Raw genomic sequence first — 14892 nt, 5'->3', positions numbered from 1 at the left:
AAATTCAGCCCCTCTTGCAATGAAGGCTGACATTCCATTTGCCGCCTTCATAACCTGTTACACCTGGAAACCAGTCTTATTTGTAACTGCTCTCTCCTGTCTTAGAATTTATCCATCTTGAACAACTGCTTTGTTTCCTCTAATATTTGCCAGAAGTCCATCCTTGCCCAGCAAAAGGAGGTGGGAAAATTGTACAATGTCCTTTGCCAGTATTTCCCTGTTGCTTTGATTACCTCCCCTGTGAGAATTATCCAATGTTTGGAAACTTTTATCTTGAAGTATCTTGCACATGCCATGTTGTTTTATTCCAACTGTATGACACCTAGGCAAACAACACAATCATACTTAATTTAAACAATGTTCTTTTCTCTGCCATCTTTTGACCTTATTAAAATTGTATTTATTACAGGTATCAGGTTGGAGGAAGTGAAGGCCCCACAGCGTTAGTTGTCCATATGGTGCCTGAGTCGGTTTTGGCGGATGATGTTTATAAATCGTGGATGGCAAGGTGGGTGAATTCTGTGAAGCTTGCTGCATAGTTGCAACTGCAGTGTATTATGTTGCTGAATGGATTTGTTCAGTATAGAAATAAATATCAAGGCAGAAGTTGCCTTGGGGATGAACTGCTGAACTGAGCTTTTTATTTCATTAAATTCTTCCCGTTAATAGTTAGGCCTGTTTAGACTATTTCAATATGTCAATAAATCTTGCATGTTTCCACCAGTATTGTGTCATTGTTATTGTTCTGGGTCTTGGAATATGAAGCTCAGTATATACAGTATTTTGTGTTAATAAGATATTGTGCTCAGTGTGGAAGTATTTTAGGTTTCAAAAGAATTGAACATGTGCGGTTACAAAGGGTGTTTCTGAAATGCTCATGGTGTAATGTGTTGATGAACTAATAGCGATTTGGAATTTTTCTCCAGAAATACTGGTTTAAAAATGCTCGGTTTTGATTTGATGGTTTGGTTCAGTTAGTGAATTAACTTCAGAATTGCATGTTCAGATCTGAACTTGTCTGAAAGATTTGGTTGTAAATTACATTGTAAATCAGGGGTTCTGAAATGGTTTTTATGCCATGGGTGAGGGTGGGGTTGGGAACCCCTGTCTTGAAGGTAATATTGTACTGAGAAAGATGGTCAGTGACGCCATCTGCCTTTTATTGATTAACCTTCTATTGGATACTGTAGCTTGAAAAAGAGCTGGAAATCTTTTAACCTGTATTGAGCAGCATACACAGAATGCTGGAAAAGCTCAGCAAGTCATGGAGTGGAATAAATAGTTGACATAACGGTTTAAGACCCTCCATCAGGAGTGAAACAGTAACTCTTCATTTCTCTCCATTGATGCTGTGTGACTTGCTGAGTTCCTGCAGCATTATGTGTGTTTCCTCGTATTCTAGGATCTGCCTTTACCAGTATTCTTTGTCACCAAAATTACTTGAATCTGTTCTATATGGATTCTGGTTAACTGTCAGTGACTGGAGTGGTGTTCTACAGGGGCTGGTGTTGGGACCATTTTCTTTTCATGTTTTACGTCAATGATTTGGATGGTGGATTTGATGGCTTGCGGCCATATTTGTAGATGATTCCAAGATAGATGGAAGGGCAGGCAGTTTTGAGAAAGCTATGTGTCTGAAAAGGTCTTTTGACAGATTAGGAGAATGGACAGTGAAGTGGAGATGGAATACAGTATAGGAAAGTGTCTGGTCAAGCATTTTGATAGAAGAATATAGAGTTAGGCCATTTTTCTAAAAGGAGCAAATTCAGAAATCAAGAGGTGCAGAAGTACTTGGGAGTTAGTCAGTCGTCTTGCAAGATTTGCAGGTTTAGGCAGTGATGAGGAAGGCAAATGCAATGTTAGCATTCATTGAGAAGGGGTTAGAATCCAAAAGCTAGAATGTGATGCTGAGACTTTTTAAGGCATTGGTCAGCCCACACAAAGTTTTGTGAGTACTTTTGGGCCCCCTTTTTTAAAAAGGGATGTGTTGGCATTGAAGAAGGTCCAGAGGGGGTTCACAAGAATTAATCTAGTTGGGGGATCTCATTGAAACCTATTGAGTATTGAAAGAAGTAGACAGAATGGATATGGATGGAATGATTTCTATAATGGGGAAGTTCAGAACCAGAGGGCAAAGCCTCAGAATAGAAGGATGTCCCGTTAGATGGAAGACTGTTTTTGGTGAGAGGGTGGCAAATCTGTGGAATTCATTGCCGTAGAGGGGTGTGGGGGCAGTATACTTAAAGTGGCGGTTGACAGTTTCTGGATTATTAAGGGCTTCAAAAGTTAAGGAGACAGGACAAGAGAATGGGATTGAGAGGGATAGCAAATCAGCCACAATGGAATGGTGCAACAAATTTGATCCTATGTCTTCTGGTCTTGTGGGCTAACATTTTCTTCTTGTTTGTGGGATCTTGCTGTACCTCTATCACTATGTTTGCATGGAATTGGTCTAATGTGAAAACCTGCTGTGCAGTATTTGGAACTTGAGTCTTTTTTTTTGGTCAGTGGTCCTGTATATTATGAATTTGGTTCCAGCACGAATAATACTTGCATTATATCATAGCCATTCAGCTTTTATGATTATGTATGTTTGTTTCCCATGGTCATTTCAACCTCTTGTACTTTAATCTAACCACAGGTTTGGGCCCACCACAGAGCATCTAATCCTCAATGAAAATAATCAAACAATCCACAATTTGCGCAGCCATAAGATCCAGACGCAGCTAAACCTTATTCATTCAGAGATCTTCCCCCTACTGAAAACCTTTCAGACCAAGGTAGGGGTCTGTTTTATCACTTGATTGACATAGCTCCTTGCAGTGGTGCTGCTCTGCTTTACAAAGTGGCTGAAATATTCGTGTAATTTCTGTAGGGAGATCTTACAGTTGTGAAAGATGAAAAGAATCAGGTTTGCTATCACTGACATACAAATTTCACAACCTTTGTCAGTGATAAACTGGATTCCAATTTTGAACACGAGTTTATATCAGTAATGCGAGCCTAGAAGCAAATAATGTCAAACTTAAAGTAGAGAGAGGGGATTTAAAATCAGTATGGGGAATTGTAACTAAATTAGGAAATAATATCTTGACTTAAATATTGCTGTGGTTTGCTTGAGCAACATAATGGCAGATATGGTTGAAATGAAAAAGTATGATATTGACGTTCACCAAACTGGAACAGATTATTTACTTCAATAGACCATCTCAATGACTCATTTAATAGGAATGAAATGTCATTCGCACAATCTACTAAACAACTGTTGTGAGTACACCAAGTTTCCAGAGTTTTAGAGGCATGTCTTTTTGGCATATGCCTTTTTAAAAAATCTTTATTATAGGCAATTTTTCCATTAATGAGAAGAAGTATTATAACAAATCCTTGCATGATATCCAGAATGGCAAACAGAAAAATTGCAGCAGAGCAGACATAAAGTGTCTCTGTTTTTGTGAGTGCTGCCTGTTTACATTTAAAAAAAAATCCACTCTTGATTTGCGTTGGTCACTGGACCAGACACTGAATGTTATTTTTAACAGCATTAGCCCATGTTGCTCTGCTTTTGATATTAATTCTGTAAAGTTCAAAGAACCAAATTTGAGAAGAGAAGTTAAGTGAGGAAAGTGCTCTATCATTCTTCCAGCTTGTGAAGCTGAGGATGACTCTCTCACAATTTTTACTAACTGCTCACACTAAAAATATCCAAAAATATTTTGGACAATCTACGTTGGAGCCAGAATGTGTGGTGACACTCACGGCTATCCATAGCATATCCTTAGGCTGTGTTGGTTGTTAACGCAAATGGTGCATTTCACTGAATGTTTCAATTACATGTGATAAATAAATGAATTTAAATCTGAATGCTGTCACTGACCTTTTCATGCCATTCTAATTCGCAACCAAATGAAACAATAATGAATGAGTAGAGTTAACTTCCTTGTCATTTCAGGTTGAGTCTTCCACTCTCTCTGTGCCTGCTGTTCGAGGTCACTGCCTGCTGAAGTATCAACTAAAACCCAAATTTGAATGGCAAAGGTCAGTTCATGTAAGTGAGGTATATTTACTCTGGTTGTTCACCAGAATTGATGATGTATGAACGTAATGTACAATCTGTTGAAAACCAGTGACTTCTGATTAACAATTGTCCGTGTATCTAAATCAGACACCAATATATCTTAAGCAGAATACCAAAGGAGCAATTTAATTAAAGAGCGGCTAAAATTTTGGACTGAGGGCCATGTGTAGTGAGGGGAGGAGCACCGATAGAATATAGCAGAGGCTAGACAACTGCATGAGGAAGAAAGGAATGGAAGGTTGTAACAAAGTAGTTAGAGCAATAGTGGAACATGTTTTATGCTATTCCTTCTATCTAATGCATTTTGTAACAATAGTAAACAATGTGGCTCATCATGTTGTGCTTGTTCTTTGTTAGAACGACCTAAACTTTAAATCACTGCACTGGTTTCTTCTAACTTCCTGTATGTTCCTTTAAGAAATGCAAAACAGGAGAAAACTTAATGCAATGACTTCTGTACAAGTAAATCCAATCAATAACTTGAGAATTAAGTTAGCAAAGGATGAATGTAACTACCAGCCCGTGCTTTCAAATAACTGATAGATTGCATGGGATCTGAAGAATGTGGCAGGTTGTGCCTAAGTATTAGATGGCATTGAATCCGGGTTGAAGTGAATTATGCACAATGGATTCTATCTTGAGTGGTTGAAGTTAATTTGGGTGTAGTTTGGCCAAATGTGGATCCATTTGGGGTTGAGAAAGAAAATAAATTAGCCATGATCAAATGGTGGAGTCAGCTCAATGGGTAAATGGCCTAATTCTGCTCCTGTATCTTATGGTATAACTGGGTAAGTTTAACAAAGCAGTATACTGAGTTGAGTTCATTGTTAAGGATCACTAATATTGCTTCGACTGAAATCTTTTGGTTTGCTTTACCATTGTTAGTCAATCTCTGATCAGTTTTCCTTTTAACTCTGGAGGCATTAGTATTTATGTGATTCCATCTTCATTCTTGAGAACTGCAGTCATTATTTCCCTAAAATAAAATATTGCAGGTACTGGAAATCTGAGTTGTGAACAGAAAGCATTGGAAATACTCAGCAGGTCAGCAGTATGCGGTGAAAGAGAAACTTGAGTTAATGTTTCATTTTGCTTCGTCAGTTCTAAAGAAACAACATGAACCTGAAGTTTTAATACTGTATCTCTTTTCTTGTAGTCTTTTATAGTTCCTCTCCAGAAGTTAAGCTTTCTTCCAGAAATTATAGCTAGATTTTTTCCCCATAAAACTGTAAGATGAAATGTAAAAAGGAATGTTTATATTTGTGTCCAGGTACAGATTAAATATTAAAGCTCTCATTGGTAAAGTGATGTATTATTCTCGTGTGGTAAGATATAGTGAAAAAACTTTATTTTGGTTGTCATCTATAAAGATAATTTTAAAACATAAGTATATTGAGGTTCTTTAAAAGGAAAAACAATCGCAAAATTCAGAATATAATTCAGTTACGGAAAATGTGCAGTACAGGTCAATGTAAGGGCCGTGATGAGGTAGATTGTGAGGTAAAGAGTTCAACTTTATTTTGAAAGAGATTTGTTCTGTTGTATTATAACAGCAGTACAGAAGCTGTCATTGAACCTGTTGGTGTGTGTTTTCAGCTTTTTGTTTTGCCTACCCGATAGAAGGGGGGGAGAAGAGTGAATGAGAGGGTGGGAGGGGCCTATGACTATGCTGGCTGCTTTCCCAAGACAGTGAGCATTGTAGATTTGAGTCCATGGAGGGGTGCAGGTATTAGCATCCCAGGCTGCTAACACCTTGTATAAATGTTAATCCTTATTCCTCGACTTGCCAAAATTCTTACTGCAGATTCTGTGTTTTACAAGGAATCTACATTATTGGCTGAGATGTACAGGTGGGAATGGCCATTTTGCAAGATGGCATCTTAGGCACCATATATTTTTCCTACTCAGCTGTCAGAGATTCGTTGTGTGATTATTCATTGTTTTCCATGCTGGTTTCACAGCATCGAAGAGGATTAGGATTATTGCAAATCTTGGCCTGGGCCTAGTGAGGGATGAAGAGAGCAGTTAATTGGAAATAAGGGAGCGGCAAAGAACCCACTTCTATTCTGGTATTGAGACAAATATGTAATGTGATCTTGTTTCAATAATAAGGAATATAAAATGTTGGCCTGTCTTTGTTTCTGACCAGGCTTTATAATGGGAATGCTGTGTGCCAGCAGGAGATCATTTCTGTCCTGGAGAGTTAGCCAATGAGGATGGGTACTAAGCATTCTCATGTTGAGATCCCAAGTTATCTGTATGTGTGTCTCGACCCATTGAGTGTGCTCTTGTCATTCCATTATTGCTGATTTATTGTCGTTCTCAATCCCATTCGCCTACCTCCTCCTGTAACCCTTACTAATCGAGAACCTACCACCCTCTGCTTTACCCAATAACTTGGCCACCACAGCGAGCTGTGGCAATGAATTGCACAGGTTCACCACCCGCTGGCTAAAGAAATCTGTTCTAAATGGGCATCCTTTTATTCTGAGACTGTGCCTTCCGGTCCTGGACTGCCTCACTATAGGCAACATCCTCATTCTTCTAAGCTCCAGCAAGTACAGGCTCTGAACCATCACACGCGCCTCAAAGTTAACCCTTTCATTCCCTGAATAAGTCTCACGAACCTCTGGACTCTCTTCAATGCCAACTCATCCATCCCTAGATAACACAGGTTGGGTTGTGTTCACCTTTTTAAGCAGCTGTGTGACACAGCTATCCTGCACTTGGTTACGAATTTAAACACTATTTTGGGAACAGGTTTGTGGATTGTAGCCTGTTGTCAGAGAGTAGGATTATTGAGTCTGTGGATTGAAGGGTCTATTTCTGTGTCGTACCTCTGTCTCCTTGACATTGCTGCAGAAGATGAAAAGAGTTGCCAGCTTAGTACTGTCCATGATCCAAATGGTGATTGAGATTTTTTGTTTTCTTCCACGTTGGACTATGGGGAGAATTGGTGGGGGGGGGGGGGGAGTACAGACTGGGTGATCTAAATGACCATTTTCTGTGCTCTTGACTACTTAGTTTTAAGTAACACTTTATCTACTTTGCTCAAGCAGGGATGCTGTAGTTGATGCTGATACAGAAGAATTTATTAAAGAAGCGATGGAAATCCCAGGCTTCAGAGAGGAAGTTGAAGAATGTAAACAAGTGTTGGCTGCAAACCCTGCTCTCCCATCAGGTAAACCATTGCAAACATTGGGCTACTTTTAATTGGTAAATAAAGTGTCTGGTTTAAAATGTTTGTCCTTGTTTTTTTTAAAGCTGGTGTGTTGTTCCTAATTTGGGCTGTACCTGAACTGTGTTGGACAAATTAAATGCTTAGCTAGCTGCCTTAATGTTTCTCCATCTTCAGATCAGATTAAATGATCTTGTTTTTAGGCTAGTTCATTTGCTTTTGATCTCGGAAATCAACTGCAGTTCTGAAACAATATTAGCAAGTGCTACTTTCTCAAGAATAAAATTAGGTTTTCCTGGTGTATTGTGAACTCTTCTCAGGATTGGTTTTCCCATTCTGCTGGTAGTTTCTCCCTACCCCTTGCAGGAAACTTGGCTGTTGAGACAAGATGGAGGATGTTGTTTTAAAAATTTAGAATAACTGCAGAGGTTGTACTACTTTCTAAAGTTTCTGCTAACCAAACTGCTGGGCTGCTGTAACACTGCTACTCAAGTTGTAACACTACCACACAACTTCAGGGCATGAGCTAATTTTTAAAAAAAGTAAAAGTAAAATTTATGATCAGAGTGCATACATGTCACCGCTACAACCCTGAGATTTTTTTTCTGCAGGCATACTCAACAAATCTATAGAATAGTAACCATAAACAGGATCGATAAAAGAGCAAGAGCATAGAAGACAACAAATTGCACAAATGTAAATATAAATAAATTGCAATAAATAATTAGTTTAGCCAGAGGGTGGTAAATCTGTGAAATTTGTTGCCATGAGCAGCTATGGAGACCAAGTCATTGGGTGCATTGAGGCAAAGATAGAATGGTTCTTGATGGTTCGTTAATTCTTCAAAAATGTTTCCTGATCCTGCCCTCTCCTCACCCTAAGTATTTCTGCATTTCCTGTTCATAAGATCAGAAGAGCATAGTGGCACAGCTGTAGAGTTTAGTCCTGACCTCGTGCCTTTGTGGAGTTCAGCATTCATCCTGGGACTATACTAGTGTCTTCCAATTGTTCCTGCTTCCTTCCATGCCTCAAAGATGTGTGTGTTGGTATGTTAATTAGCCACAGAAAATTGCCTCTGCTGTATAGTGGGTGGTAGAGTTAGTGATCTGTGCAGACTCAGTGGACTGAAGATGCTGCACATCTGTGTCTCTTTGGGGAGATGACTTTACAGGGAAAGTTAACAGGAATAGGATTATTTGGTGAGCTGACACAGACCTGATGACTGAATGACAGCCTTGTAAGAATATAAGGAAATATTTTAAATATTTATATTGAAAAGAAAACATGTGTTTTGTAACTTCAGATTCACTGGCCATAGAAACAGGATTGAGTTATCTTTGACTTGTATCACCAGGGCATATGGAGAAATACCCAGAAGTAGTCTTTCTTGGAACTGGTTCTGCGATCCCGATGAAGATTCGAAACGTTAGCTCCATCATTCTAAATGTAGAGTGAGTCTCTTTTTATTAATTGTGGAGCCTTTATTCAAAAGTAATGTCAGTATAGAAGGAAGCTTTCTGTGTGAATTGACAAGATTCGCATTTATGCTTTGCATTTCATGTTTTAATTTCTCAACTTTTAAGCCAGCTTTTAATGATTTTTCTGGTGATCTAATGCAGCTTGGTGCTAAATTTTATTTGGTGTGTGAGTTGGTTGAGGATGTTTTGTTTTCTTAAAGGTGCTATTTAGTACATACACACTTCTGAATTTTCAAAATAATATGTTGTTTGTCCACACTATGGACTTTGCTTGAAATTAAAATCCAGTGCAGTTTTTCATTGAAATGTTTTTTTTATTTTTACTGGTGATCTGAAGAAAACTGTACAAAGTTAAACCATTTCTCTGGAAGAATATAAGAAGAGGAAAGCAATTGTGGTAATGTTACAGGAATCTACCACTCTTAGTGACTTTTGTTTTACACTGTTATTAGCTCTACACGATCTATATTGTTGGACTGTGGTGAAGGTACCTTTGGACAACTCTGTCGCCATTACGGTAATGATGTGGACAGGATCCTCTGTAATCTCTCAATCATCTTTGTGTCCCACATGCATGCTGATCATCACACAGTGAGTACCTTTAATTCCACGTATTTAATGTTCAAGTTCTGTAGAATTATTCCACCCCTGCGCCTCCCCCCACCTCCACACACACCTTATGAAGTATCGACACTTAAAACAGGGGTTCTTAACTTTTCTTAATGCCATGGACAAATACCATTAAGCAAGGGGTCAATGGAGCCCAGTTTGGGAATCCCTGACTGAAGTATTTAAGTGAACACTTGAAGTCTATGGGTGGTGTGCTGGAAAATGGGATTAATGTGGGTCAGTACTCCATGGCTAGCATGAGAACCCGTTTGCATGTTGTATGACTATTTCTCCATTCTGTTCTTTGAGCTTTTAATGTACAAGATGCCCACCTAAATAGTTATAAGTGAGCTTGGCAATAAAGTGAATATGTTGTTGAGTTTGGGATGTAGTAGCTCGGATTAGGACCATTACTGGAACATATGATATTCCTATGATTGATTTATTTTGAAAAGGAGGCCACTACTGATGAGATGCAAGTAAGTGCTTCACTGGAATATTTGTCAATGCAATGGCAATCACAAAGGGTGTAATTACCAATAAATTCCTTTTGTCTGTTATTTATATTAAATCCCTGCATAGATTGTATGTGGTTGTGGACATTCTATATATGAGCATAAATTGAGTTGAAGTGCATTTTGAAGTTGAATTTGTGTAATTCCATTGTTGTTTCAATATATTGTTTCCATAGTAACATCTTAATGTGTTGCAGGGCTTAATAAATATATTGTTGGAACGGGAAAGGGCTCTGGTAAGTTGAAGTAATAATTTTAATATTGCATTTTTAATATCTTTACAAACGCACAACTGAAGATTGAGTAAGAATGAATGTTGGAACTGGTTTGGCAGCACCTATGGGGAGAGAAAATGTTTTGGGTTGATGATCTCTCAATGGAGATCATCAAGATTGGTTTTAAGATTCAGAGTGTCGCAGAAGTGGGGAAGAGAGAACCATAGAAAAGGCTGTAATAGGTGTTAAAGAGAGGGAGAGAGAAAGTCAAAGGGTGACGATGCGAGTGAATTAAAGTCCTTAAGGGTTAGTGAAGAAACAGGTCATTCTGGAGATGAGTGATGAATGCTGGATAATCACCCAAAACTCTCAGATGGAAAATCTAAAATAAAAATTTAATGATATTGCTTATCTGAAATATTGGAATTGATGTTGAATCCAGAAGGCCATAATGTTTCTGGTCTTGAGCTGAGCTGGGTCTTGTACTGAAATTTTGATAAGTGCTGGAGGCACAAGATGAAAATCAAACTGGGAGATTGGAGTCATGGAGCCATGTTCTCAGACTGGATGTATTGCCAGTGTTGTATGAGAAATTACACTGAGTGCTGTATATGAAATTGACTTAAGTATCTCCTTAATGAAAAGAAACTTGATCTCCTTTGGGGCGGAGAGAGAAGAAGTAAGACGACAATTCCTATGTGGGAAGGAGAATTTGTGTTAGATGGGGAGTGAATCAGAACATCCTGGATGACACAGACCCTCAAGAGTTTTGAAGGAAGTAGAGCCCAATACTGGAAGGAAGTTCAAAGTTCAAGTGAAGGAAGTTGAGGTGGATGAGTGCAAAATGAGAGGAATGTGGTGAGCAGATGTGTGAGAAGTGGACTGGAAATGAGTGACGACCCTGTTGACAGTGATGGAAGGGTTCCATAGTTGAGGGAAAAAAATCACTGGATGGGATTGTCAGGACGGAGGTTTACAGAGTGGAGTTCATGTGGGTAGCAGAGTGGGTGGTGAGTGAGGGGAGAGGTTAGTGAGTTGGAGTCCATAGACCTTTCGTGGTTGCTTGGTGACTTGTTCTTGAAACGGAGGTGGTGCTTAAAGTAGCTGGAATAGACTTGAGCCCCTATCATTACTGGTCATGCGTATGTCCTTAAGACATTAGGTAAGCAGGTAACTTGCTCTCAGTGTACAATATCGATTCAAAGTGCTGCTGTGTTCATTACAAGCTTTGGTGCACTGCAGTTAATCAGAGGGATGACGAACTGTGTTGTTACAATTAAATTCTCTGATGTCTAATGTAAAGCATTCCAATACTTCCAAACATTGATTCACCTGTTCTTTTCACAAAAGTGGTATGATACTTTGTATTTTTAATTTCTCAAGTCTACGTATTTTTGTTAATACAACAGTTTATCATTTTACTAGTTGTCTATTTGACACATTCCTAACTGTGTACTTGAATCATTTGGGAAGTTCTGATGCTGGGAATAATCCATTAGGAAATTGGTGCCAGTATATTCATGATTCTGATGGTTCACATTCATCTGTACATTCTTTTGTCTTCTGAGGCCAATCTTGATGTGTATGCTCAATCAATATATAGGGCCTGTTCTTTGAGTCTTGCTCAGTATTAATCTTGAATGGCTGTGTAACCCTAACCTTCACAATGGTGTCATGTGAGTTATCACCAGTGTTCTTTGCCGTCTGATTTGTCCTGAGCAAATCTTTGCAGCTGCTTTCATAGGACCAATAATTTAAGGAACTGAATTTATAGAAGTACAGCTGCACACTAAAGAAGGTCTGTCAGAAGTTGTACTGTGCAATCTCTAGCTAACCCAGTCTTCCAATACCATTTTCCTGTAATCCTGGATTCAGGATCTAGTGGCCACACTTTCATACGAATCTCCCAGAATAAAAATGCCTGAATCCTTTAGTACCTTCAAGCAATGATTAAGAATCCTATAGCCTTTGTTGCTCTATTTTCTGGTCACTCTTTATTTGAAATGTTTCTGTCAAATCTTCGTTGCAGTGAGAACAGCCCCAGTTTCTGGTCTGTCTCTCGTTAATTGACTTCCTTGTTTTTTTCTGCAGTTTGGTGCTATCAGTAGTGAGGTTTGTGTGGATTCAAAGTTCAAAACTGACTGCAGCATAAGTAACATACACAATGCTGGAGGAACTCAGCAGGCCAGGGAGCATCAATGGAAAAAAAGTACTACTGTTGACGTTTTGGTCTGAAGCCCTTCGGCAGCACAAGTATTATTTTTCCTAATTAGTTTGACTGTTTAATAAATTTAACAATCTTACCCAAGAAGTTGTTTAAGTATGAAATATCAAGTGTTGATTGAGGAATGGAAGACACAAAACGTCAGGCCAAATTCCTTAAGCAAGTGTAAGCACTCATTCTGAACCCAAATGCTTCATGAGTATGTATACAAATATAGCACATGTAGGTGGGACCCCTTGGGCTTCCATCAGGTAGCCAGGTTCTACATCAGCAAACTTTGAAAGTATTCATGTACTCCCAAGTTTCTGTCACTCTTTTAATGATCCCATTTCTGGGTTCTGGGAATAGTCTCTGCATGCTCTCCCTTATCCAACAGTAGCTGATGACCACTACCCACCCTGCTTCCTAAGCCTTTGTTTCTTTGCATTGCTGCCACCCTGAGATATTGTCAGCTTACAATTATTTCATTTTGATCCTCGTTGCCATCTCTTCTGTTTTCAGGCTGCTCTGGGTGAGGTGTTTAGCCCAGTTATACTTGTGGGCCCGTCACAGATCATGAACTGGTTGAAACAGTACCATGATCATTGCCAGGAGATCCTACACCATATCAAGTGAGTTTGTTTTTGGAGAATAAACATATTTACTGAGCTTTTCTTTAGAAGTTGGGATAGGTCAGTGGTTATGCGAGGGTGAGGAATAAGGGACAGAAAAATAGCTTGATGCTTTCCTTCTGCAAAGGGAAGGAGAAGCAAAGCAATGTAGAACAATTAAGTGTAATTCTTAATCTTTGCTTAGGCCCTCATTCCTGATGAAATATTCTGAACTGTAGTCATCGCCTTTGCTCACATAATCTTATTATGGAAGTGACCACACTTGGGAATGGTCTTCCCTGGTTGAAGTAGACTTTAAGGTCCTGGAGTTGTGAAAGATGCCATCTAAATAAAAATCTTTATATATGTAGCAGTCGTCCAGGTTTATTGCTTATGTGGGTCAAAAATTTTGGTGCATCATGTTTTCAACATTTAACTTGTATTGAGTGTAACTTTTGATTACCTGTGCTACCTTTAACGAGACTTGTGATTTTCATTATGAGATAATTGATCGTCCCTTGAGAAGTTCTCTGTCAAGATTTAATTAATGCCCATAAGGACTCTTACAGTTTTCCAGAAAGTAAATGTGGTACTTTATCAATCATTGGTATTATCTTCATCTGAGAAATGGATGATTGAGATAGGGTGTAGTAAGCACATCACTTTCTACCTGATGCATGTCCTCAAATAGTGTTGTATACAGATCACATCCTCATCTCATCAATCACAGGTATTCCTGGCATTAGAACGTTTTAAATCATATAACATTCTAATGTTTTTATAAAAAGTTGGGTGTTAGCTGGTGAGGCGGTGAACTTGAACATTGGGAATTTGCAATGATTTCAGGGCCACTAACTCTGCACATGGTTTTCTAATACAGTGGGTGAAAGTTCATTCTCTTCTGCCAGTCTGAGTATCTTTCCTTCAGTGGTTAATGGCCTGGGAATTTTTAAGACCAGATGATATTTGAGGGAAAATTCTCCCAAGCCCATTTAAAAACCTATAATGCACTTTTAGTTCATTTGCAGAAGCTTTATTTTGACTTTATTACTCAAAAGGCTATGGATTGGAGATTTAGTTTAAATCTTTAAAGCTGAGGTGGCTTAGTTTTTGTTGAGATAGACTTCTATGGATATGGAGAAAGGTGGTAATTGGAAGTCAACAGTGGAGAAATTGGCTGAGCAAGTCATGGGGTGTGAACAGAGTGGGTCCTGTTTGGGTTTGTTCTGTCACCAGACTGTCCTTGTCATTTAGATAAACCTTTGTTTTCAGACTTATCCCTGCATGGCATCTTGTGGAAAGTGCTGAAGGTAACAAGTTCAACACACAAGACTTGATAAGTTCTTTGTTAAAGAACCTTGAATTGGAAAAGGTAAAGGTACTTTTAATTGTGTTGGTTGGGTGGATTTGGTCCTTCCATTTCTCAAAGAGAATTAATATAGACAGAAGGGGGCAGATCTTGTGTGACCGTCCACCTGTTGCATTCCTGCAAGATCTGTTGAAACAGAAGAAGGCAACTTCTTTCATAAACCATGCAGATTTTTTTTTTCCAAATTCTATATTTCAAACGAGAATGGTCTAGAGCTCAGTTATTGTAGAGACTAGTTTAATCCTACTGAACTGAGTGATCAATAATTTTCCTCATTATGATGTAAGTTCGTTCTCTACTTCAAGTTCTGCGATTTCATGTTCACTGCTTCCTTGACCTTCTCGTGGTGTTTCCCTTTCCCATCTCCCTCTGTGCCATCTCTTGAGTGCTCCTGGAGTTGAACCTGAGGTCTTTTTTTTTAAATATTCCTGGTGTTTTGGAGTTGTCTGGATTCTGCTTCATCTTCATTGGGTCCTGCTGAGATGGGACTATTGCTTTCCAGTGGCTGCGTTCGAGTTAAAATATCATTACTCAATTTTTTTAAAAAGTTGCAAAATCAAAAATAGATCTTTGTGAAATAATGCCAATATTAGGATGTGGGAGAGAACTGGGCAATAGAAGTAATTAAGTGAACAAGCC

The 14892-nt window shown here is 38.8% G+C and overlaps 1 protein-coding gene across 1 annotated transcript in view; it reads left to right on the top strand.

Annotated features, from left to right (window-relative positions):
• Positions 1-14892, top strand: part of elac2 (elaC ribonuclease Z 2) — a 58999-nt gene that overhangs the window by 25602 nt on the left and 18505 nt on the right. Inside the window, exons 12-20 of the mRNA XM_059948784.1 lie at positions 410-508; positions 2642-2780; positions 3950-4035; positions 7135-7256; positions 8608-8704; positions 9184-9322; positions 10053-10091; positions 12796-12905; positions 14157-14256. Of these exons, the coding sequence (XP_059804767.1) occupies positions 410-508; positions 2642-2780; positions 3950-4035; positions 7135-7256; positions 8608-8704; positions 9184-9322; positions 10053-10091; positions 12796-12905; positions 14157-14256 (931 nt within the window). The remainder of the gene's footprint in view (positions 1-409; positions 509-2641; positions 2781-3949; positions 4036-7134; positions 7257-8607; positions 8705-9183; positions 9323-10052; positions 10092-12795; positions 12906-14156; positions 14257-14892) is intronic.

This window comes from Hypanus sabinus, chromosome 23 (assembly GCF_030144855.1).
Source record: "Hypanus sabinus isolate sHypSab1 chromosome 23, sHypSab1.hap1, whole genome shotgun sequence".
Taxonomy (NCBI): domain Eukaryota; kingdom Metazoa; phylum Chordata; class Chondrichthyes; order Myliobatiformes; family Dasyatidae; genus Hypanus; species Hypanus sabinus.
This window is presented reverse-complemented; position numbering and strand designations above follow the sequence as displayed.